Below are 20,668 nucleotides of genomic sequence, written 5' to 3' on the forward strand. Positions count from 1 at the left end.
CATAACTAATCATATCAGGCATAACTAATCATATCATACAAGGTACAAGATAATTAGAAAGAAGAGGTGTATTAACTTTACTTGTACTTCTTTTGCAGATTTACATGATTTTTTCTTCTTTTGTTTCGTGCTTGAAGGAGGTCTGACATCCTTTCCCTCAAGTTTGGATTAAGTGGGATTAGAAAATATGTGTACGGTAGTTGTGGCCAAAAACCATCTTGGTAGGATGGTTTAGGTTCAAACTTCTCAGCTAGATTTTACTAATGTGTTATGTGAAAAAACAACGACTTGTTGTTTGACTTTATTAGTTGCTAAGGACTTTAGTTCCAAGTTTGTTATTATGGAGAGCAACTCTAAGGTAGTTATCAATACTTTTAATGGGAAGTAGTCTCACTGGGCAATTGAAAACTATGTCTCATTTTGTAACAATTCTTCTCTCTTATTTATTAGTTGTATTTTCTCTAATATTAGTAGGACTTTTAACTTTGTTTCCCATAATATGGCAAAGTGGATATTTTTTCACGAGAGATTTGATTTTATTCCATATCAACCATTCTTATAAATTTTTTAATGACCGTAGAGTCTTATCTGTTTTTATTTATTAGTTTTTCTTAAAAAAAAAAACATATCATATGGGTTGAGTCTTTTTTACTGTGGCTGTTGACAATCCTCTCATATAAATCCATCTTTGGCCTTATGTCATTTTGTGCCGTAGTATTGCATTTATTTTGCCTTTTTGGTTTTTTTCAATTATTATAAGTTAAAAGGATTATCCAACTTATTCAACTTAACTCTCAAAATATCATTGAAACATTTTACTATTTCAAGAAAAAAGAAAAGAAAAACAAGAAAAAGATGATGAATAAAAGCAGAAATTGAATTTTAATTCCACTGAAAAAAAAAAAAACAGTTTGACATCCAACGGTTGTTATTCGCTTCGGACAGTTTTTAATGGACACACAAGATGAAATCATCGGGTGGACGATTCCTTCAAAGATTCTTAAACTTCGATGCAATGGACGGTCAAGATCAGATGATCCTCTAGTCCCGAGAGATCTCAGCCACCGGGCAATCTGAAGTAGTAGTTGCTTTAGATAACAAGTGAGTTGTTAGGTTGGACTGAGCCGTTTAGTGTTGTTTTTTTTCTTTCATTTTCTTTGGGTACAAACAAAAGAACACAGTAGTTTGTACAACAAAAAGGCGCTCAATCAATGTACTACATGCACTATATTACTATCCATGATGTTTCCGAAACGTTAGTAAGAAAATTCGCAGCCACTTCGTGGAAACTTCTGAGATTCTCATAAAAAATTTCATCATCTTTTTCTTTTTACTTTCCCGCTCCACTCTTTCTACTTTCTCTCTTCATATCCTCTTTACGCCTCTTTCTGCACCCAACTTCGTTTGGTTGCTGAGAATAAAACACAAAAGATTGTATTTTTTGAGTTTATCTAAATGGACGATTCAGGTCAAACTTTCAGGTAAGTGGGATGGAGGTGAATTCATGTATGTTTTGGATTTTGTTTTTTGTTTTGGTGCTCATTTTTTTTTTTCTTTCACTTTCTCAGTAACCAAACGGGGATGTTTAGAATGGACGCGTTGAAGAAGCAAAATAGGTATGTGGAGAGATCGACCACTAGTATGACCAGAGAAAAACGAGGGTTGGATTCAACTTCAGCTGAAGAAGCACAACCCGAAAGAAAAAGACCAGCTTTAGCCAGGTATTTCCATCTTTAGCGTTGAAATTAGTTCAACCGTTTCTTTTTCTTCTTCAAAATCTTTTCTTTTTTAAGGGGCTATCATACTATGCCATACTATGATCACTTTACTTAGTAAAGTTAGCTTAAATTTTCACATAGCGACGTACTAATGTAATTTGGGTTTAAATGCAGCGTAATTGTTGAAGCTCTTAAGGTGGATAGTCTGCAAAAGCTTTGCTCGTCATTGGAGCCTATTCTTCGCAGAGTTGTAAGATAAAATGGTTTCTCTTCTGAAGTTGGAATTAAATTTTTGTCTTACTAAATAGTTTCTTAAATTTACTATTTGTAATGATGAACAACAGGTTAGTGAAGAAGTGGAGCGTGCTCTAGCTAAGTTATGCCCTGCCAAACTCAATGGGAGGTAGTAACCATTATTCATGTTCAATACTTTATGTTAATGTTTCTATGTGTTTTACATATATAGATATATTGTGTGTGTGATTTCTGATTTCTCTTCTAATGGTCAAGAAATCCCAGGTCTTCTCCCAAGCGTATAGAGGGTCCTGATGGAAGAAACTTGCAGCTGCGTTTCAAGTCCAAGTTGTCTCTTCCCCTCTTTACAGGTGGAAAAGTAGAAGGGGAGCAGGGTACTGCAATCCACATTGTGTTGATTGATGCAACCACAGGCCAAATTGTGTCATCAGGTCCAGAATCCTCTGTGAGACTAGATATTATTGTGCTTGAAGGTGATTTTAGCAACGAGGAAGATGAAAACTGGACCGAAGAAGAATTTGAAGGCCATGTAGTCAAAGAGCGTGAAGGAAAGAGGCCATTACTGACTGGAGATCTGCAAATAACACTCAAAGAAGGCGTTGGAACGCTAGGGGAGTTGACATTCACAGATAATTCCAGCTGGATTAGGAGCAGGAAATTCAGACTTGGGTTGAAGGTTGCCTCTGGCTCTTGTGAGGGTATTCGTATTCGTGAAGCGAAAACAGAAGCTTTCACAGTTAAGGATCACCGTGGAGAATGTGAGTTTAACAAAATATCCCAATACATTTCTTCTATATGTTATGTGCTCTCCTCCATTGCAAAAAATTTATGATCTTTTGGTTTACAGTATACAAGAAACACTATCCACCAGCATTAACTGATGAAGTTTGGAGATTAGAGAAAATTGGAAAAGATGGGTCCTTTCACAAGAGGTTGAACAAAGCTGGAATCTTTTCAGTTGAAGATTTTTTGCGGCTTGTGGTTAGAGATTCACAGAGATTGAGAAATGTAAGGATGGGGATTTTATATCAGTTCTTTTATGCATTCACACTTATGTGAGTGTGTAGCTGTTTCTAATACTCAATCCAAATTCTGCAGATTCTCGGTAGTGGCATGTCAAATAAAATGTGGGATGTTCTTGTGGAACATGCAAAGACTTGTGCTTTAAGTGGGAAACTTTATGTGTACTATTCTGAGGATGAGAGAAATGTTGGTGTTGCTTTCAACAATATCTATGAGTTTAGTGGCCTAATTGCCAATGGACAATATTACACAGCAGATTCTCTTTCTGATAGTCAGAAGGTAAACCATTAGTGTTCTTGCATGACTTCGGTCAGCTACCTTGCTTTCTGCTTTTGACTATTGTTACCAACTGTAATACCAAATCAATCCTAAACTAAATCCAACTTAAAAGGAAGCATTCTTAACTGGTGTTTGCTGGAGCACAGTGTGTGAAACTCTAATTATTCAAAGTTTTGGGAATAACAAGGCCTTAGTAGAATGTTGACACAGAATTGATGAATGACAATACTGTGAATATTTTGGTTTTGCAGGTATATGTGGACACCTTGGTGAAGAAGGCATATGACAATTGGATGCATGTTGTAGAGTACGACGGCAAGTCTTTTCTAACTTCTGAACCGGAGAAAAACTTGTGTATATCTCAAAGTGAAGTTCCCATAAACTCTCAAGATTATACCCATTCATTTGACCAGCAGTACCTACCAGCGCTTCCAGTTCCTGTTCCATCAGAGCAGCACACCATGGATTCAGGACTAACAGGTATATATTTTGCACCTCAAAATCTGTCATATTTTCTATGTTTGGCATTAGTCATGCTCTAAAATGGCAGCTATGTCTCCTTTGTTTTATTTTTCTGATGTGTATCTTAGATTTGGTTCTTGATGGTGCCTGCTGTTTCTCTCCAGGGTACAACGATGGTATGGCTACCAGGTTCCCTATTCAGCCGCATAACCCAAGTCTGAATGCCCATGTTCAGTACAATGGCTCTTCATTCGCGTGTCAAAATCAGTTACCAAGCACTTCAAATGAAGCTCACCTACAAAGAAGCGAAAATGTCCTTGCTGTTGGTCCCACGCAGTCAATAACACCTGGCTTCCAGAACAATATTGCTTCATCTTTTAGGGGAGTAGACGATTTCTTCACAGAGGAAGATATTCGTATGAGGAGCCATGAGATGCTTGAGAATGAAGATATGCAGCAATTGCTTCGATTATTCAACATGGGAGGAGGTCATGGCCAAATTCCCAGTGTTACTGAAGATGCGTTTCCATATCCATCAGACTACATGCCCAATACAGATTTAAACTACAACTTGGATGACGATCGAACCCGGTCTGGGAAAGCTGTTGTTGGCTGGCTTAAGCTCAAGGCAGCCTTGAGATGGGGTATATTTATCAGGAAGAGGGCTGCTGAGAAACGTGCCCAACTCGTTGAGTTGGATGATCCATAAGTACGGTGCATGGCACAAAGCTGATCCAATTTTGGTGTCAAAGCCTTCCTTTTGGACTAAAAAGTTTCTTTAAAGAAGTTAAGACAACAGTCTTGGCTTGAACTGTCGGGTTGCGCAATCCTATGTTTATGCTCAGGCCATTTCTTGGATTGTAAATCCTTGACATGTATGGGATCTTCTTTCTGCATTTACAGTCGCTGCCCTACGCTCCCCTGCTCTGCCTTGCCTGTACAGTTAGTAAGCTTATATCCTTTGACAACTGCTTATAGTTATGGTTTTAATCTTAAAGGATGATGTTCATCTCAACATCGCTCTTGCAAGTCGTAGAACTGACAGACCTGAGCTGTTTCAACTGAAGATGTTTGCTAACTCCTGACTCAGCAGGATTTTCAGTACGGTGTCTTAGTTAGAATTGTTCTTAGCTTAGATTATCATTTGGAAATAACAAAAGAATCTAGTCAAGGTATAAGTGTGACCTCTACATATGACTGTTTTGTTGTAATCATAATTATGTTCTTAATTGTTAGCGTGGTAGTGAAGTCTTAGTTAACACGAATTAACGTGTTGTAGTTATATTTGTGTAATTGTGTTTGTAACACGAGAATAAAAAGTGGTAGTGATGATAATTTTGCTGCATGGTATTTGAAATGAGGCCCCAATCAATCATTTTACGTCGATAAACAATGGTTTATTTTTTGAGAAGCCTAGAACCTTATAAGTGTGAAAATAAGTTAAATAATAAACCAAAAAAGTCGAGAAAGTGCATATAATGTCCAACAGAAACTTAATGGCAGATGGAATGAGGATGATTGGATGAAGCTAATGTTTTTTAAGTTAAAGATGCCCGCCTAAAGTAAAGAATTTATCATGGAGGGCTGGTATGAATGGTCTCCCTACTATGATTCAACTGTTATCTAAGAGAGTGGAGGTGAGTTCTTTTTGTCCCAGGCACTGAAGCTATTGCGCACAGTTTAATAACTTGCCCCGAGATAAAACTGTGTTGGGATCAGCTGTTTTTAGATTGGTGCTCGGCTGTTTTTACTGGTTTGGAAGCTGAAAAGAAATGTATAATTTCTGCTGTTTCTTGGGCTATTTGGGGTGCCAGAGAATGATCTAGTTTGGTCTATGAAAGTGGTGAGTGCTGGAACTATTGTTGCTAACGCAAAGGAGTATGATCAATGCAGAAATGCTCAAAATCCTCAAGAAGGATCACCATGGCCTGGTTTACAAATAGATGATGGTGTGGAGCATTGAAATTTACCATCAATTAATAGTATCAAGGTCAGTGTGGACGCAACTATGTTTGAGAGTGGTCGAAGCTATGATTTTGGCATAATGGCTAGAGATTGTAATGGTCTTTTAATTGAAGGCTGCACTTTTTCCTCACAAGCAGCAGTGAATCCTGAGGTTGTTGAAACGATGGGAGTTTGTGAGACTCTAAATTAGATAAAAAGAATCTGGCGGCAGTGATTATAGAAACAAATTGAGTATGTTTGTTCAAGCTATAAGTAGTTTACAAATAATTTCTTTGTTGGTCATGTAATTCAAGATTATAAACTGATAACAAGGAATGTCTCTTTGTTGTTTGTTAAACAATAATCTATTGTGGTTATTCATAGTTTTGTTAAAGTTTCTACATTGTATCCTAATTGTAGTTTTATTTGGAATTTGTTATCTTATTTAGTATCTGAAGTTTATAGTTAATAAAATACATTTTCCATTAAAAAAAAAGTCTGACAAATTTAATATAAAAAAAATATAAAAAAATATTAAAAAACAAAAACTTATTAATATTAAGAACATTAACTAGAATCAAAAGGATAAATAAAAAATAACATTAGAAATGTAATTTTTGTGCTAAATTTAGTATAATTTTAAATATATATTTTGCAACACCTTGGAAATCTATTTTTTTAAAAGGATACGTTAAGTTATATATAAAAAAACACTACTTTGATAACAAGAACTTTTTATTTTAAAAATCACACATACGCTATGTTTTGGTGTAATTTATATATAAAAAAAATTGTGTATTTGCCCCACATTATTCATATGTGTAGTTACATTTGTGTGATTTATATATATAAAAAAAATTCACACTTTTGCTATTCATAAAAAAACATAAATTAATTCATTTTTAATTAGTTTATTTTTATTCAAGTAAAATTTTTAATAGATTGACATTTTCCAACGAGAAATATGTGATTAAACATGCTTACATTAGTCAAAAAATAACAATTTAAACTAATGTTAAATCACTACTGGGGCAATGTAAATCTATTTTTCATATATTTCCAAATTACCCTCTTATATCAAAAACCTCACCCACTCACTCTACGTGCCGTGGGTCATCGACCACGCACCAAAGAGAACCAGAGAGAGAGGGTCGTGGGTGGTGGTACGGTAGTGTGATTGGTGAATTTTGAGGTGGTTTCTGGTGGTCGGTTCGGTTAGGTGAGAAAGAAACTGTTAGAGTGCGAGGGAAAGAGAGTATAGAAAGAGAGTTTCCATTTTACTCTTTGAAATGAGAGGAATAATTTAGGAGTAAACTGAAAAGTTGGCACACAAAATTTATACAAATTAACTTTAATTTAAGTGGTTAATTTTAATCTAATAGAGGCATATTTAATCAAATTTCCCATGTTGTTAAAAATGCACAATACTAATAAGGATGCATAATATAAGCATGCACTTATTATTAGCAAAAATAAGAGGAAATAAGTGTAAAACACATAATCTTAAGTAATCGGCATAAACCCAAAGATGAATAGTACTTTACACTTATTATTTGCAAAAATAAGAGCAAAATACTTTTCCCAAAATTTTATGACAAAAAATTAAGAGTTTTTGGAAAAAGTAAACTTAATTATGAGTAAAACTATGGCATAAACCAATATATGTGTCAAACAAATTAAAAAGAACCATAAATCATGTAATTATCACCATAAGTGAACCGCAAACAGGCCGCTAGTTGCTTTGGATTTACTTTAATCTACACTCATACAACATTGCACCTAAAAAATTAAACATAAACAAAAAACAGGATTATGGAATTTAAGATCTCTTACCCACAAAAACGTTCCTAAGCTTAGTGTCCAAAAGGGTTAGCTAAACTGAATCTTGTTCTTTTTGGCCTCGCAAGCAGATGTGGTTAAACCTGGAAGGGACTTAAGCTCATTATAGTTGTGTGATTCATATTTGACAAAACTGTTCAAAACAAATTGAACATTTGATTTATATCATGTTTCCATTCCAATTTACAACAGAATTGCTCCTAATCAACAAGCATGGATATGCTGAGAAGCGTATAGTGAAAAACGAATAAAACCATTCATTTTAGTGCTTTCGATTAAATTAAACATCACTTCACCAAAATGGTTACCACTTTCGACATAATGGCCAGTCATTCTGTTTCTGAGACCTCATCCTCATCCTCCTCTAATATGTAGACCAACGCACGCTTTCTTGCAGCAAAGACACAAGCCACACCTCTTGATGCTGTGAAAACAATGAGCAGAAATGTCAGAAAACTTGCTTCTGTTTTTGTGTTGACATGCAATCACAACAACCTAATATAACTGACTGACAAAAGCTAAGGCGGACTACTGGCTGCTATCTAAAGATTTGTTGACACTGGCTTGTTTCAGCACACTAGTTTATTAAGGTCTCGCAAAGCATTACTATGCAAAAGCAATTATGCAATACCTTTTTTTCTCCTCTACCAAGAAACTGTAAAGAATTTTCCATTTAACTCTGCGTGTGTATTTTTTATGGGGCAAGTAAGTTTATCTTCAATCCAGAAGGGCAACAAAAATGCACATAAGAAACATTTCAGCAATTTAAGTTTTATTTTAATGAAGCCACCGGCGATGGACCAAATGCAAAGATACTTTGTTGATTGTGTTCCTGAAACGAAAAATCAACTAATTTTTTTTTGAACTTACAGCTAACTGCCAGAGGAGCAATCACAGAGTGGGGAATACTCCGAACCTTCTCACCCTCCATTTCCAAGTAAATAATATTGTCCTGTACAAAGAAATTTAGTATTATACCCAAAAAGAACTTCACCTGAATATTTTTAAACGAAGAGAAACAGAAAATTCATCAGAGGAAATTCTGTTCTCTCACTAAGATACCTCGATGAAAGACGAAAAATTGGACATGATACGATAAATAGCATGTGCAATTTATTGAAGATGACATGCTAACGAACGAATAAAATGGAAAAAATAGACAGAAAGAGAGAGAGAATCTCAACAGGGAAGAAAATAATATTCTTTTATGCGTTTATAGTAATATGTCAAAGAAGGCAAAGATAAAGATTACCTTTAGTTCATGCAACTTCCAAAAATCTACACAAGTGGGTGTTGAGATTGATGCAAATGGAAGATCAGCTGCTTGCACAATCATCATACAAGCATCTCCAGAGCTTTCAGAGCTGGTAGTTGTATCATTCAACAGCAATACAATTTGACTTTCCTGTTTAATTAAAAGATGATAATGCTCAATATAAGACATTAAAGATTTACATAGTAGATCTAGTCTAGATCTCTACCTTATACAAGGATATATCCACACAGTAATAGCCATCAGGAATGTGCAACAACAGAGCTTCCAATGAAGTATAACCCTTCTTCAGAGAGCTTGAGTCATGAGTAAACCCCCTGACTATGGCTATACAGTTTGCAATATTGGAGAAAGACTCTTCTGGTATTTGGAAAGATATGAAATCCACAAAACTGCCTCGACAAGTCTGCTGATAAGAGACAGCTTGAGAAGAATCCTGCGTAGGAATCATTTTTCACAGAAAAAAAAAAGAATGAGTACAAAATCATTTATGCAAATTACATTGTACGATCATGCAAGTTAAAAACTAGAATAAAATATCATCGAAACAATGCCAATTACTGGTAGCAGGTACCTCATAGTAAGATATGGAAGTAGGAATGTTTAGAGATACTGAAGAAGGGGGAAGGGGGGCAAGCGGCAATAAATCCACACAAAGTATCTTTCTTGAAATTGAAGTAAAGGGCATCAGAAAAGCCTCCTTGAAACTGAAATTCAATCAACAGGAAAAGTATATTCCAAAATAAAATCACTGATTGGGAGTATATACAATAACAAAACCCTGAGACGTATTTTCATCAGTCGAAAAGCTCATTATTCTTTCTATATGAACAATGAGAGCCTTGGTATGGTGTTCCAGGTTCAGAATATTGATAGTTGGCTGGCAAATTTCAACACGTTAAAATTGGGTAAAAGAAGGAGAATTTGGAGCAGTGTACCTAGACTCCATCTGATGGAATTGTTTAGCTAATGTCCTTCGCAGATAATCACAATCTGAAAATCCCCCAAAGTGAGACAATTCTTTGACTCTCTGCATTGTTTCCCTGAGTAATTTAGAAACATCGCATTGTTTAAAGATCTTGACAGGTATTCCAAACACAGTATATCACCGATGTCTGAGGGGCAGGAAAAAAGCACTTACAGATCAATATCAATAATTTGATCAGCATTGGACGCTTCTAACAATTGCTTAACAGGATCTTGATCATATAGAAACTTCAGGAATATAACAACAAGTTCACTGCAAAAACAAAAATCTGTGACAAAACAAAATTATATGCCAACAGCTGATTGAAACACTAAGGTAGAGCCAAGACAAACCTATTGTACGGTAGAAGCTGATCACTAGGTTCTTGCATCAGTATCCTAATGCATTTCAAAAGCCAGTTGAAGAAATTTGAGAACTGAAAAAAATTAAATGAAAGATATTATCATGAATCCAAAACAAGAAACAAAATTTATGAGAGAAAATAAATTGCATTCATATGAAATTGTTAATCCACAACTGACTAATTTCTGAAAAAACAAGCAGGCTGAAACAGGACACATTCATTATTACCCCCTCTCCTTAGTTGTCTTGTTTTTCGTTACCGTTATATAAATGGAAATACGATTACTATGTACACAACAGAGGGGCAGTAGATAAAGTGATCAGGTCCATTGTTTGCGGTATCTAGGAGTTAAATTGGTAAAGTACTCTCCCTCTTTTAACAGGACTGGTATAAAAATAAATGTTAAACAGGCTTCCTTAGTTACTGGCAGATTCTTGATCAAATATCATTCAGCTAATATAATGTCTTTAATTTCTTGCGTGATAATAAAAGATGAATATGAAATGATGGAGCAGAAGACTTCATATTTAAAATGTCTGAAGTAAAATGAAGCCTGAACAGAAGTAAATCAATGGCTCATCCTGAAACATTATTAATTAGGTGGATCCTTAGAAGCCATACCTGCTGCACCACAGAAGAAAGCAACCTCAAAAACCATTCAACTTGTACAATTATCATTCCAACTTTTTCTGCTGCATTACTGATGAGTGTCTCATCTAAACCTATGCTCTGGTAGCGTGCACGCCATCTTGAAAAACCTCTTAGCTCTCCAATTCGGAATCCAATAATTTCTGCAGCAGGCTGAAGATGAGATTTTTTATTTTTCAGTTTCTACTCCAACTCCTTCTTACAAGGAACATGACAGCCTATTGTTAAAGCAAGAAACTCCTAATCGTTTAATAATTTTAACAACTTCCACACACAAGTAGAACCATGGATCAAACTGCAGAAAAATACAAACAATATCCACATTTTGAATTCTACAGTGTTACCTTCTCCTTTCTTTAGTTCTTTTATTTATTCTGTATTCTTTATTTTATATGAATGTTTGATACCTTTTTAAATAGGCACAATTAAAAGGCATAAAATTTACATATGAATCCCTAACATCTACCAAGTACCATGTAACTTTTCTACCATATTCGTACCATGTTCTGAGAACTAGTTACAAGAAGTAAAAGTTAGTTCTTCTTTCCCTTCTTCACATGACCAAAATGAAAAACCATACCAATCATGAGAAAAGTTACAATAAACTACCTGGAGATGATTTAAGACAATATGCTGAAGTTCTTTTCCAGCACCACAGACAACCTTTGACACCCGCTTCACCCCCTGAAAAATAGTACTTGCTGAATCAAATGTGCAAGTATGTATTTCTGTTTTCGCAAATTGGGATTTTAAGTAAGATATATATACCACTTCACCAAGAGAATTAACGAGAAATTGCTGGATTGGTGGACTGGTCCGAGCACCACCAAGAAGGCTTAAAAACTCCTCTTGAGAAGAGGAATCAAGTCCTATAGCAAAGATGGAACCAATAAATCAAAAGAATAGTTATGAATTAGGATAGAGAATATATATCTAACAGTACCCAATAAGTTACCATGGCTAACAATTAGATCGGATATAGAATCAAACTTTTCATGAAAAGTGTGCATAGCATCAGACCACTGTTTGGACATAATTGATAGTGACGCTCGAATAACCTCAGTCAATTCTTCAATGTTAGAAGCTTGTTGAGCCACTTGATGGAGTTCATTTTTCCTAGATCAGAGGAAATGCAGAGTGAGAAAGGAAACGGTGTGATAAATATAGTTCAGATGCAGGTAGTAAGAGCTGAGTAGATATAACACTTGGAGAACTTTATGCCAGAAAGAAATATACAAAGAAAAAAAATATCATTCTGTTGTCGAAACTTCTTTGTTTTTTTCCCATAAAAGACTATTAAATCAAGACTGCAAATGAACACAGTTAGAAATTGGAGGAGAGATTTCTTCCATCTAAGAAAGGTCATCATGTAGCCTAAGGCATGCTTCGTCAATTCATATGGGCCGCAACGTTAAAGTTGCTATTACCATGAAAAAAAGTCCTAGAAAGTTATAAAATCTTTATATCAGAAAAGAATAACACCGAATTCATTATGCTGCTGAATCTTCTTATTCACCTTGTCATTGGGAAAGAAGAAAGAAAATAAACAGAATAAAAGGAAGAATGACTATGAACGAGGCAGAACTTAAAGCTACCCCAGCCCATTCAAGGTAAAGAGTCCAAAGAAATGCTTCATGTGCTAAATTTCCAAAGTAACAAGTAGTGACTATAGTAACAGAACAACGAAAAAGACTTGTTTACAAAGGAATCTAACAGCCAAATTGGCATTCTAATGCTAAAATGGTAGTTTTACTTGTAGATAGGAGCTTCTCTATTATATAGAATCACAAGCTGATGCAAAAATAAAAATAAGTACCCCCTCCCACCATTTCTCTTTAAAGAAAATCTTATAGGCTTCATTACAAAATCTTTGGTAGGCGTATTTAGAACGGGCGAACATAACATATTTACTACAAGTTTGCAACTTCCATATATCTTTAGATCAAGTGGTGATTGCATGATCTGTACATGTCGATATCAACTTACTTAGTGAGCATGAAGAAAGGAAATCATAGACTAAATATAACTACAGGGTAAAAAATAAAATACAGTATTTGGACCTCACAATTTCTATATCAAAGTTACCTCTTCCAAAATATTGAAGTATCAAGTGTTAAGCAATGCAATCCATGTATACCATGCTCAGCAATTTTGTAGTTTACTGATCCATCCCTGTTATTAACTAATTCTCCCGAGCACATGACCACCAGACGACAAAGATCTTTTGACAAGGCAACCTAATGCAATGGTATATTAGCTTGGTCAATAAGACTAGTTGACTCTTATCTTTATGATATATATTCCATCAGATCATATGCATTTTTAGTACTTTAACTTCTATAAAAGATTTGCACCCGAACCTTCATTGATACATGCATATATCTAAAGAAAGTGAACTAAAGGTTGCCTTAAGTATGAACATCATTAAAAATTACCTATGAAAAAATTCCAACAAGAACAAACATTTTGCAGTAAATACATCTTTCCAAAGATCACATCCACTTGAACAATGGACTTACCTTGTAAATCGAAGCATTTTGAAGTCTGCATTCGGCGCGTGTATCAGATGAGGGAACAGAACACTCATGTATGTTCTGGCATATTCACAGGTTTAAATGATTCAGTTGACATCACATGCAATTAAATGACACATTAAGCATAAACCCCATTATAAAAAAAAAAAAAAAAAAAAAAAAAAAAAAAAAAAAAAACTGCAGCTACATTAATCCAAAAAAAAAACATGAATTCTGTTTCAATCATTGGATCGTGAATACTTTATGTTTTCTCTTTAAATAGGTTTGTGTGACAGTTAGAGTACAAAACTCAAACTTAGTCAATTTTTTATTGTTGTTCATCAAAGTCACCACCAATATAATGTATCTACTTCAAGGAGAAGATGACTACTCACAATCTTCCCTATTGGAAAGCTTCCAAATATACTAAAGCAGATGATTCCATCTTTGTCTCCACTGCAAAGAATATTAAAGCGTTGTTGCGAAGAACTTGACAGGTCTTGAAATGAATCTTCACTATCATCCATGAAGCCAGCATCTCCAGAGACCAATCCTTGTATCCGAGGAACTCTTGGAGCTGGTGGGAAGAAGCGAGAAGTACGATCTTCATATGTCGACATGCTACCAATATCATCCTAAAATCCAAGTAAGAAAAAAAGTAGGATTGCAATGAGAGTATTTGTTAGGAAAATAAATATAATTATTCCAGCAAAGAGTTTTTTTTTAAAAAAATATTTCTCAAAATAGTGATAAATATTTGAGTTTTAGCAGACACAATGAGATAGTGTTAATCATGAAAATTATAGAAGCATACTCTAATCTGCTGTCCATCCTCCTCCCAGTTTAGACAAACAACAGCAACATTATGGGATTTTAAGCTTCTAAGTAGTTTTCCATTCTGTTTGACATTGACAAAAGAAACATACCAATAAGAACATCACAAATACAGAGCAATAAAGGGAAATACGTAGCTGAAATTCATGCATGTATTATTTGCATGAAAAATAATTTTTAGATTTTAACAAACTATGACATTGATAAAATATGCTAGGACAGGGATCTGAAGCTTGGTCTTAATTAGTCAAAATATACCATAAGCATCCAAGAAACAACATCATCAAGTGACTAAAAGCTTCTACCACATAACTATAAACAATACATGGCTCAGCCTTCCAATATCTAATGTAAAGCCTACTGACAGAACAGAGCCACAGATAATTTTCCTATACCAAATGCATCACTTTCAAATACAAATTTTGGCAAATGCAATTTATAAAGCAGTCATATTAAAAATTGGTACGTTGATAAGTAACCAAGCAATACATATATATTTATTCTACTCACTTCGACATCATGCAATGAAACAGTTCCATCTTCAAGCCCAACGGCGATCGCTTTACCATCAGGTCGCCAGCATAAAGATGTTATACACCTTCCTATACAAATTTTAGAGGGAAAAACTTTAGGCCAAGAACAAAAGCAAATGCTCAACCATACACACAATATGAAGCTAAGAGACTTCTAATAATGATTAAATAGATGAGCAACCACTTTCTACAAAACCTGCTCCAATGAGAATAAGAAATAAAATTGAGTTAAAAAAAATGGTGACCCCCAAGCCAAGAAGGAAAAGATAGAGACGAATATTCACCAGGTGAGATGGTCCACAATCTCTGCCAATTGAAACGATGCAGCAAAAGCTTGGAGTCCTCTGTGACCATCGCCAGTAAGTCTTTCTCTGGATTCCATTCCGCTAATACAGTCTACCATTCCATAATTCAATGAAGAGTATAGATACAATATCACGCACAATATCACACAGAAATATATACTTGACTGTAAACCTAAGAAAAACCCAAACCTGAGAGGCGAGCGGTTTATCAAACTGCAACTGAAAGGGAAGCCCTCGCTGAGACTCGTCCATTTCCATTTTTAAGCTTGATCGATATATGACACTATAGTGAAATAACACAACAAAAAAATTGACAATCACATATTAAAAACTAAAAGTTTCTAACCACAACTAAACCCTAACCATGAAATGAAACAAAAACCGCGAAAGTATGACTGTAAACGATGCAATTTCTGAATGACAGAAAGCCCGAGAATTTGAATGGGAAAGTAGAATTAGTCAGAATAAAGGCGGAATTTATAAGTAGCTCGGTGGAATGGAGCGCAAAATTAAACAATGTTTTCTCTTTGATTTTAGTACAAAATGTCTAAAGACTTCATTTACCTGTTTGGTTGTGCAGGTTTGTTGAGAATAGGGACCGAGGACGAGTGGCCGGTGGAGGAGCTCTCGGAGCCTGAGGTAATGTGTTCAGAAGAAGAAAAACACTGTAGTGTAGAGAGGGAGGAGAGTGAGGTTAATCTTCAGCTGTGTCTGTGTGTGTGGACTGTGGACTGTGGAGTTGGTGTGAAGAACAAGGCAGTGCTTGCTGATAGGAAAAATATGACTAAATCACTTCCTACAAATCACCGGATATCTTCACCCTAGCTGGCAATACAGATTTACTCTACAATTTTCTTGAAAAAACGAGACGCCATTGATTATTGATTACAGAGAAGAGAGGAAAGGATGAAGATGAACCAGAAAAGAATGGCAAAGTTGAAATTTTTAGAATGCAAACGGCGTGGAGCTCAAACTCAAACTCAGTAACTCGTTCGTCATGTTTTGCGGGAAAACACTTAAAAATAATAATAATAATAATTGAAAAAAATGTACATAAAAAATATATACGCCGTTGCCGGGGATCGAACCCGGGTCACCCGCGTGACAGGCGGGAATACTTACCACTATACTACAACGACCTTGTTGAAATGTTTCAGAAATTTAAGTTAATATAGATTAAATTTTAATAGACTTAAATGAAAAATGGATTAAAGGGAGCAAAGCTTCCCCAAAAGAATTGAGAAGAAAGCAGGCCCACAGTCCCGCCTGAAAAAAACATCAGCGAAGGGGGCAGTTCTCGCATTTTGGCGGTAACAGCTGTGACCTTTTTCTCTATCTTCTCCGTTTGAACTATGGTTGAAGAAGATTGTGAATCAGAGCAACCAAGTTTGCCCAATATTACAGATGACCCCACCAACCAAGAGGAACCTTACCAGTGGCCTGTCATTCGCTTCGATGTTCCTCCCTACAGAACCCACCACTTCTTCCACCAGTTCAGAACTGGTCCAAACCCTAATAACTTCCTCAAGAGCGTCAAATGGTATTTGTTTTTCCACACACACTCTCATTCTCTTTTTCAAACTTTTGGATTTTTTATTTTTATTAGTTATCATTCGTTTATGGTTTCTGTGCAGGTCCCCAGATGGTTCATGTTTTCTAACCAACTCAGAGGACAATACTTTCCGTACCTTTATGTTGTATGTATCATATTTACTTATTTTTATGTATTCATATTCATTATTCTACAACGACTTATCTTCAATGTTTAGTGATCTCATTTTGGTTTTGTTTTGTTCTTTGGTGCAATTTCTAATTACAGACCAGAAAATGGGAATGATTATCTCGACGACTCTTCTGTAAATGATGGAGGGGGTAAGGTTAAATCAATGGGTATTCATAAATTTTCTTCAAATTTTAGTAATGGAAGATAATAGTTTGCTTGGTCTGTTGAGTAAGTGAATTTTATTCATCTAAGCTCGATATATTGTATATTACTGACTTTCTTTGTCATATAGATACTAAGAGTTGTCTCTTAAGTTGCAGATTCGTATGCTGCAAACCTTGTTGTGAATGAAGGAGAATCTGTGTATGACTTTTGTTGGTACCCCTACATGTCTGCTTCAGGTGCTTATGAAGCTTTTTCACTACCAAAGTTTTGTTATTATTGTCCTATTAGTATAAAAAATGCTAAGCTTAAAACTTAAGTCAGGAAAAGTAAATTTCACTTTTACTGCATTAACAAGTGATCTTTTTCAAAGTCTGATTTTAAAGATTTGTTAATATTTCAGACCCAGTGACCAATGTTTTTGCCAGTACAAGTCGTGATCATCCTATTCATCTTTGGGATGCTTCTTCCGGAGAGGTTCTTACTCATTGTCTAGTCTTCTCTTCAAATTTCTCTGTTTGGTATTTATGTGATGTTTTTAGTAATAAAATTGTATTACGTCTTTCTATTTATTACAGCCTAGTTAATGTATGATTTAGTTGACTGGTCTTTGATGTAATGATTAGAGCAATTCTAATGATGAGTAGTCTCAAAATAATTATGTGAATTCTGCATAATTGCAGCTACGTTGTACATATCGTGCTTATGATGCTATGGATGAAATAACAGCTGCCTTTTCAATTGCATTCAATCCCTTTGGAACAAAGTAAGATTTTCTTCCTTGTGCAGGTGTTGTTGGTCTTTTGGAATTTCTTTACTTACTTTACCAATAATGTTTGTAGGATATTTGCAGGATACAACAAATCTGTTCGGGTGTTTGACTTACATCGCCCTGGTAGAGAATTTAAACAATTTTCAACACTTCAAGGAAACAAAGAGGGCCAAACAGGTTAACCTTTTTTTTTTATTTTTTTAAAAGATAAGGTCTGCTATGCTAAGAATTGTGTTGATAAAGAGAACACTTATTTTTATCTGCATTGATTTACAGGCATATTATCTGCAATGGCTTTCTGTCCAACTCATTCTGGAATGTTAGCTATCGGTTCTTACAGCCAGACCACTGGAATATATAGAGAAGACAATATGGAACTCTTATATGTATTGCACGGCCAAGAAGGTGGGATTACACATGTAAGTTGGCATCCCTTCATTCATTCGTCGTTAAAATAGATAGACATGAAGGCAACCATTATATTGTTTTCCTTTCAGATTCAATTTTCTAAGGATGGAAATTATTTATACACTGGAGGACGTAAGGTACCTATATTAATTTTTTGTACGTGATTCATTATTTTTATGCAATTAACATTTTAGGCTTTTAAATACCTTGAAGGATCCTTATATTCTGTGCTGGGATATGCGCAAAGCTGTTGATGTTGTGTACAAGTAAGTTTTTAGGCTTTGAAAAATATATATGTTTTATTTAGTTGGGACAGACCACGTTTTCATTAATGGTTTCTCTTTATTAATAGTATTATATTGCAAAGTTCATTGACCTTATAAGTTGTAAATGCTTTCTTGCACATGCATAAATTTCTAGTCTTTTGACTACATCTGTATACTCTTAAACACAAGCAGGATTGGAAATCTTCAATCTTATTTCTTGGAGTTGCTTTTCATCTTTGGATCCGTAATTTTTCTTCTCAGTTATACCAGAAAGGGTGCATGGGAAAGTCCGTGACTATTCCTAGTTATTAGTGACTTTACCCCTTCAATTTTAAGATTATTCTTTTCTTGACAGGACGAAGATTATACAGTTTGCGAAACCAAGTATCCACTTTTTTGAAGCGGCTTATGGTGTCATTGATTGTTACAACACCAGAGGAACTTAATTCATTTATAATATGTATAATTGAAGTTGCAAGTACTGACCATTCATTGTGTGAATGCATATCATGATTTCTTCTAAACAAAATCCATGGCATTCTCTCCTAACTGACATGCTTACTGATTTTTCTCCAGCTTTTTTATTTTACTTAGGGGTTAAGCCATTTATTAGTATGACCCTCTACATTACTAACTTACTACACATCATAAAAATCAATGTACGGCTCTCATTTTGTTTGGACCTACTTATAGGCTATATAGATCATCAGAATACACCAACCAGCGGATATCATTTGATATCGAACCACAAGGCCAGCATCTTGGTACAGGTGGTCAGGCAAGCATCATAACTTTTATATTGCTAAGTATTTTTGGATTTGGGCTATGATTAATTGATGAATTACACTTTTTAGCTGTAATTTTATTCCACCATACCATCTTACTCTCAAGTTTCTTTGGGCTATACCCTTGACACATTTTTTAGCATGGCTATTTCCCAGCCAAATGAATATCAGAAGCAAACTATAAATATTATGCAATGCATGGTGCACCCATCCAAATTTGAAACAGTGCAAAGCCATGTCACATTAAGACGTTGGTGTTTCTAATATGTTGATTTGTTCCCTTGACTGCTGCAAGGCATATGCTGAGCATAATTTTAGATGATAATTGAAACCAAATGAGACGATTGCAAGTTTCCCTAAGCAAATCAATACTCCATTGTTTCTTGTATTAAGTTAATGTTTCGATTTCAGGATGGTACTGTTCATATATATGATCTTAAAACCGGGCAATGGGTATCGAGCTTCCAAGCTGCATTAGGTATACTCTGGTCTTCTAGGATGTGGAAACATTGAACTAGAGATGACTTACACTTCCTATTCTAACTTTTGTATGTGCCACACTTCAGATACTGTCAGTGGCTTCTCGTTTCATCCATTTTTGCCAATGGCTGCCTCTTCATCAGGGCACCGTAGATTTGTTGTTCCCGGCGATGGCAGCGAGGATGATGATCTGCATTTGGGTGGTAATCCAAATGATATGTTTTGTTCATGATATGATATGTCTGATTCTTCTTTCTCTTGGAGCAGAGCAAGCTCATTTGTTTGCCTGGTCTTCGTTTTCTAATGATGTTTTTGTTGTTATGTTTTATGTAGCGGAAGAAAACTGTGCTTCTGTGTGGAGTTTTTCTTTTGAGTCAGCAGTGGAGAGTGACGTTAATGTTAACAAAGATGGCGTAAAGAGTGGGTCCGAACATGAGAATCTCAATCAAAATTCTTGACTAAACGTGTATGTTGCTCTTCTCATGATTGGGTAACACATTGAGAAAAGAGCTGATTTTGTCTTATTGCTGTACATTGGTTCGAATGTTAAGAACGAAAATATCAACAGCTAATTAAGAAGAGATTTTTTTAAAAAAAAAGAAAAAAAGATATAATTATGTTAGTCCTTTTCCCCTTCTTTTCTATTATGATAGAATGAAAGAAAAAAAAAATGAAAGCTAGAGGTGTTAGGCTGTAGAGATATATACAAAATTCAACTTCGATTACTAGCTACTAACTTGTGTGGGTGGGTGGGTTTATTGTATAGATATATATATTTATATATATATATGTGCACTCTTAGTGGGTATTATCTATTTATGGGTAATATTATGAAAATTTGATTTTTTATGCTTAGTTTTTTTTATCTAACTAAAAAATCTCTCAATTTTATATTATATGAATTGAGGTTGTTACATCGGCTAAAAAAAATTTGAGTTTTGAAGCGGTTATTGTAGGTGTTTTTGACCCATTTTAATATTTATTTTTAATTAAAAAATCAAAAGGTATAAAAAAGTTCTGTTAATAGTAGTAGTTAACAGTACAATTATGGGCAGATGAGCGACAAATACTGCAGTGTCTTAAGTTTTTTGGAAATTGGTCCTTCTCTTGTATTT

At 35.0% G+C, this 20,668-nt stretch overlaps 3 protein-coding genes and 1 non-coding gene across 9 annotated transcripts; 2 read left to right on the forward strand and 2 right to left on the reverse strand.

The window, feature by feature from the left end:
- The first annotated feature begins 902 nt into the window (after positions 1–902).
- LOC115706896 (calmodulin-binding protein 60 D) lies at positions 903–5,082 on the forward strand. 4 transcript variants are annotated; one of them, XM_061114829.1, is made up of 9 exons: positions 903–1,481; positions 1,569–1,721; positions 1,893–1,968; positions 2,063–2,121; positions 2,229–2,731; positions 2,821–2,981; positions 3,072–3,275; positions 3,527–3,755; positions 3,866–5,082. In XM_061114829.1, exons 1-9 carry the CDS (start codon positions 1,456–1,458, stop codon positions 4,444–4,446), a joined length of 1,992 nt encoding a protein of 663 aa, XP_060970812.1. In that variant the 5' UTR covers positions 903–1,455; the 3' UTR covers positions 4,447–5,082. The 4 variants fall into 4 exon arrangements, with proteins under 4 accessions (XP_060970812.1, XP_060970813.1, XP_030490519.1 ...); XM_061114830.1 differs by having other exon boundaries at positions 2,238–2,731; XM_030634659.2 differs by having other exon boundaries at positions 909–1,481; positions 3,902–5,082.
- A 2,208-nt stretch (positions 5,083–7,290) lies between these two features.
- LOC115706898 (anaphase-promoting complex subunit 4) lies at positions 7,291–16,017 on the reverse strand. 3 transcript variants are annotated; one of them, XM_030634662.2, is made up of 21 exons: positions 15,522–16,017; positions 15,147–15,240; positions 14,937–15,048; positions 14,630–14,721; positions 14,100–14,183; positions 13,681–13,920; positions 13,292–13,366; positions 12,858–13,009; positions 11,728–11,888; positions 11,541–11,641; positions 11,382–11,456; positions 10,746–10,925; positions 10,114–10,196; positions 9,935–10,033; positions 9,732–9,836; positions 9,368–9,500; positions 9,002–9,229; positions 8,773–8,925; positions 8,391–8,472; positions 7,829–7,944; positions 7,291–7,603 (listed from the first exon to the last, which is right to left on the reverse strand). In XM_030634662.2, the coding sequence occupies exons 2-20, from the start codon at positions 15,213–15,215 to the stop codon at positions 7,850–7,852; spliced, it is 2,319 nt and encodes a 772-aa protein (XP_030490522.2). In that variant the 5' UTR covers positions 15,216–15,240; positions 15,522–16,017; the 3' UTR covers positions 7,291–7,603; positions 7,829–7,849. The 3 variants fall into 3 exon arrangements, with proteins under 3 accessions (XP_030490522.2, XP_030490523.2, XP_030490521.2); XM_030634663.2 differs by having other exon boundaries at positions 7,291–7,613; XM_030634661.2 differs by lacking the exon at positions 7,291–7,603 and having other exon boundaries at positions 7,644–7,944.
- A 7-nt stretch (positions 16,018–16,024) lies between these two features.
- Positions 16,025–16,096, reverse strand: TRNAD-GUC (transfer RNA aspartic acid (anticodon GUC)). Its single transcript has one exon. It is a non-coding gene; the product is annotated as a tRNA-Asp (tRNA).
- Positions 16,097–16,125: 29 nt separating this feature from the next.
- On the forward strand, positions 16,126–20,175 carry LOC115706899 (uncharacterized). The gene is made up of 14 exons (XM_030634665.2): positions 16,126–16,497; positions 16,592–16,654; positions 16,777–16,829; positions 17,001–17,081; positions 17,246–17,319; positions 17,526–17,608; positions 17,685–17,791; positions 17,891–18,033; positions 18,112–18,159; positions 18,236–18,288; positions 18,982–19,066; positions 19,485–19,551; positions 19,640–19,756; positions 19,887–20,175. Exons 1-14 carry the CDS (start codon positions 16,310–16,312, stop codon positions 20,009–20,011), a joined length of 1,287 nt encoding a protein of 428 aa, XP_030490525.2. The 5' UTR covers positions 16,126–16,309; the 3' UTR covers positions 20,012–20,175.
- The last annotated feature ends 493 nt before the right edge of the window (positions 20,176–20,668 follow it).

The sequence above is a fragment of the Cannabis sativa genome, chromosome 1, assembly GCF_029168945.1.
Source record: "Cannabis sativa cultivar Pink pepper isolate KNU-18-1 chromosome 1, ASM2916894v1, whole genome shotgun sequence".
Classification (NCBI taxonomy): domain Eukaryota; kingdom Viridiplantae; phylum Streptophyta; class Magnoliopsida; order Rosales; family Cannabaceae; genus Cannabis; species Cannabis sativa.

What these genes read in the sequence shown, in the direction of transcription:
- LOC115706899 (XM_030634665.2), top strand. Translation starts at nt 16,310, where the DNA reads ATGGTTGAAGAAGATTGTGAATCAGAGCAACCAAGTTTGCCCAATATT. An exon ending in GGGATGCTTCTTCCGGAGAG is followed by an intron (nt 17,320 to 17,525) that starts GTTCTTACTCAT and finishes GCATAATTGCAG; the next exon opens with CTACGTTGTACATATCGTGC. An exon ending in GAGCTTCCAAGCTGCATTAG is followed by an intron (nt 19,552 to 19,639) that starts GTATACTCTGGT and finishes GCCACACTTCAG; the next exon opens with ATACTGTCAGTGGCTTCTCG.
- LOC115706896 (XM_061114829.1), top strand. Translation starts at nt 1,456, where the DNA reads ATGGACGATTCAGGTCAAACTTTCAG. An exon ending in TAAGGATCACCGTGGAGAAT is followed by an intron (nt 2,732 to 2,820) that starts GTGAGTTTAACA and finishes TTTGGTTTACAG; the next exon opens with TATACAAGAAACACTATCCA. An exon ending in ATTCACAGAGATTGAGAAAT is followed by an intron (nt 2,982 to 3,071) that starts GTAAGGATGGGG and finishes CAAATTCTGCAG; the next exon opens with ATTCTCGGTAGTGGCATGTC.
- LOC115706898 (XM_030634662.2), bottom strand. Translation starts at nt 15,215, where the DNA reads ATGGAAATGGACGAGTCTCAGCGAGGGCTTCCCTTTCAGTTGCAGTTT. An exon ending in AAAATGCTTCGATTTACAAG is followed by an intron (nt 13,010 to 13,291) that starts GTAAGTCCATTG and finishes CCATTGCATTAG; the next exon opens with GTTGCCTTGTCAAAAGATCT. An exon ending in TTCCATCAGATGGAGTCTAG is followed by an intron (nt 9,501 to 9,731) that starts GTACACTGCTCC and finishes ATTGAATTTCAG; the next exon opens with TTTCAAGGAGGCTTTTCTGA.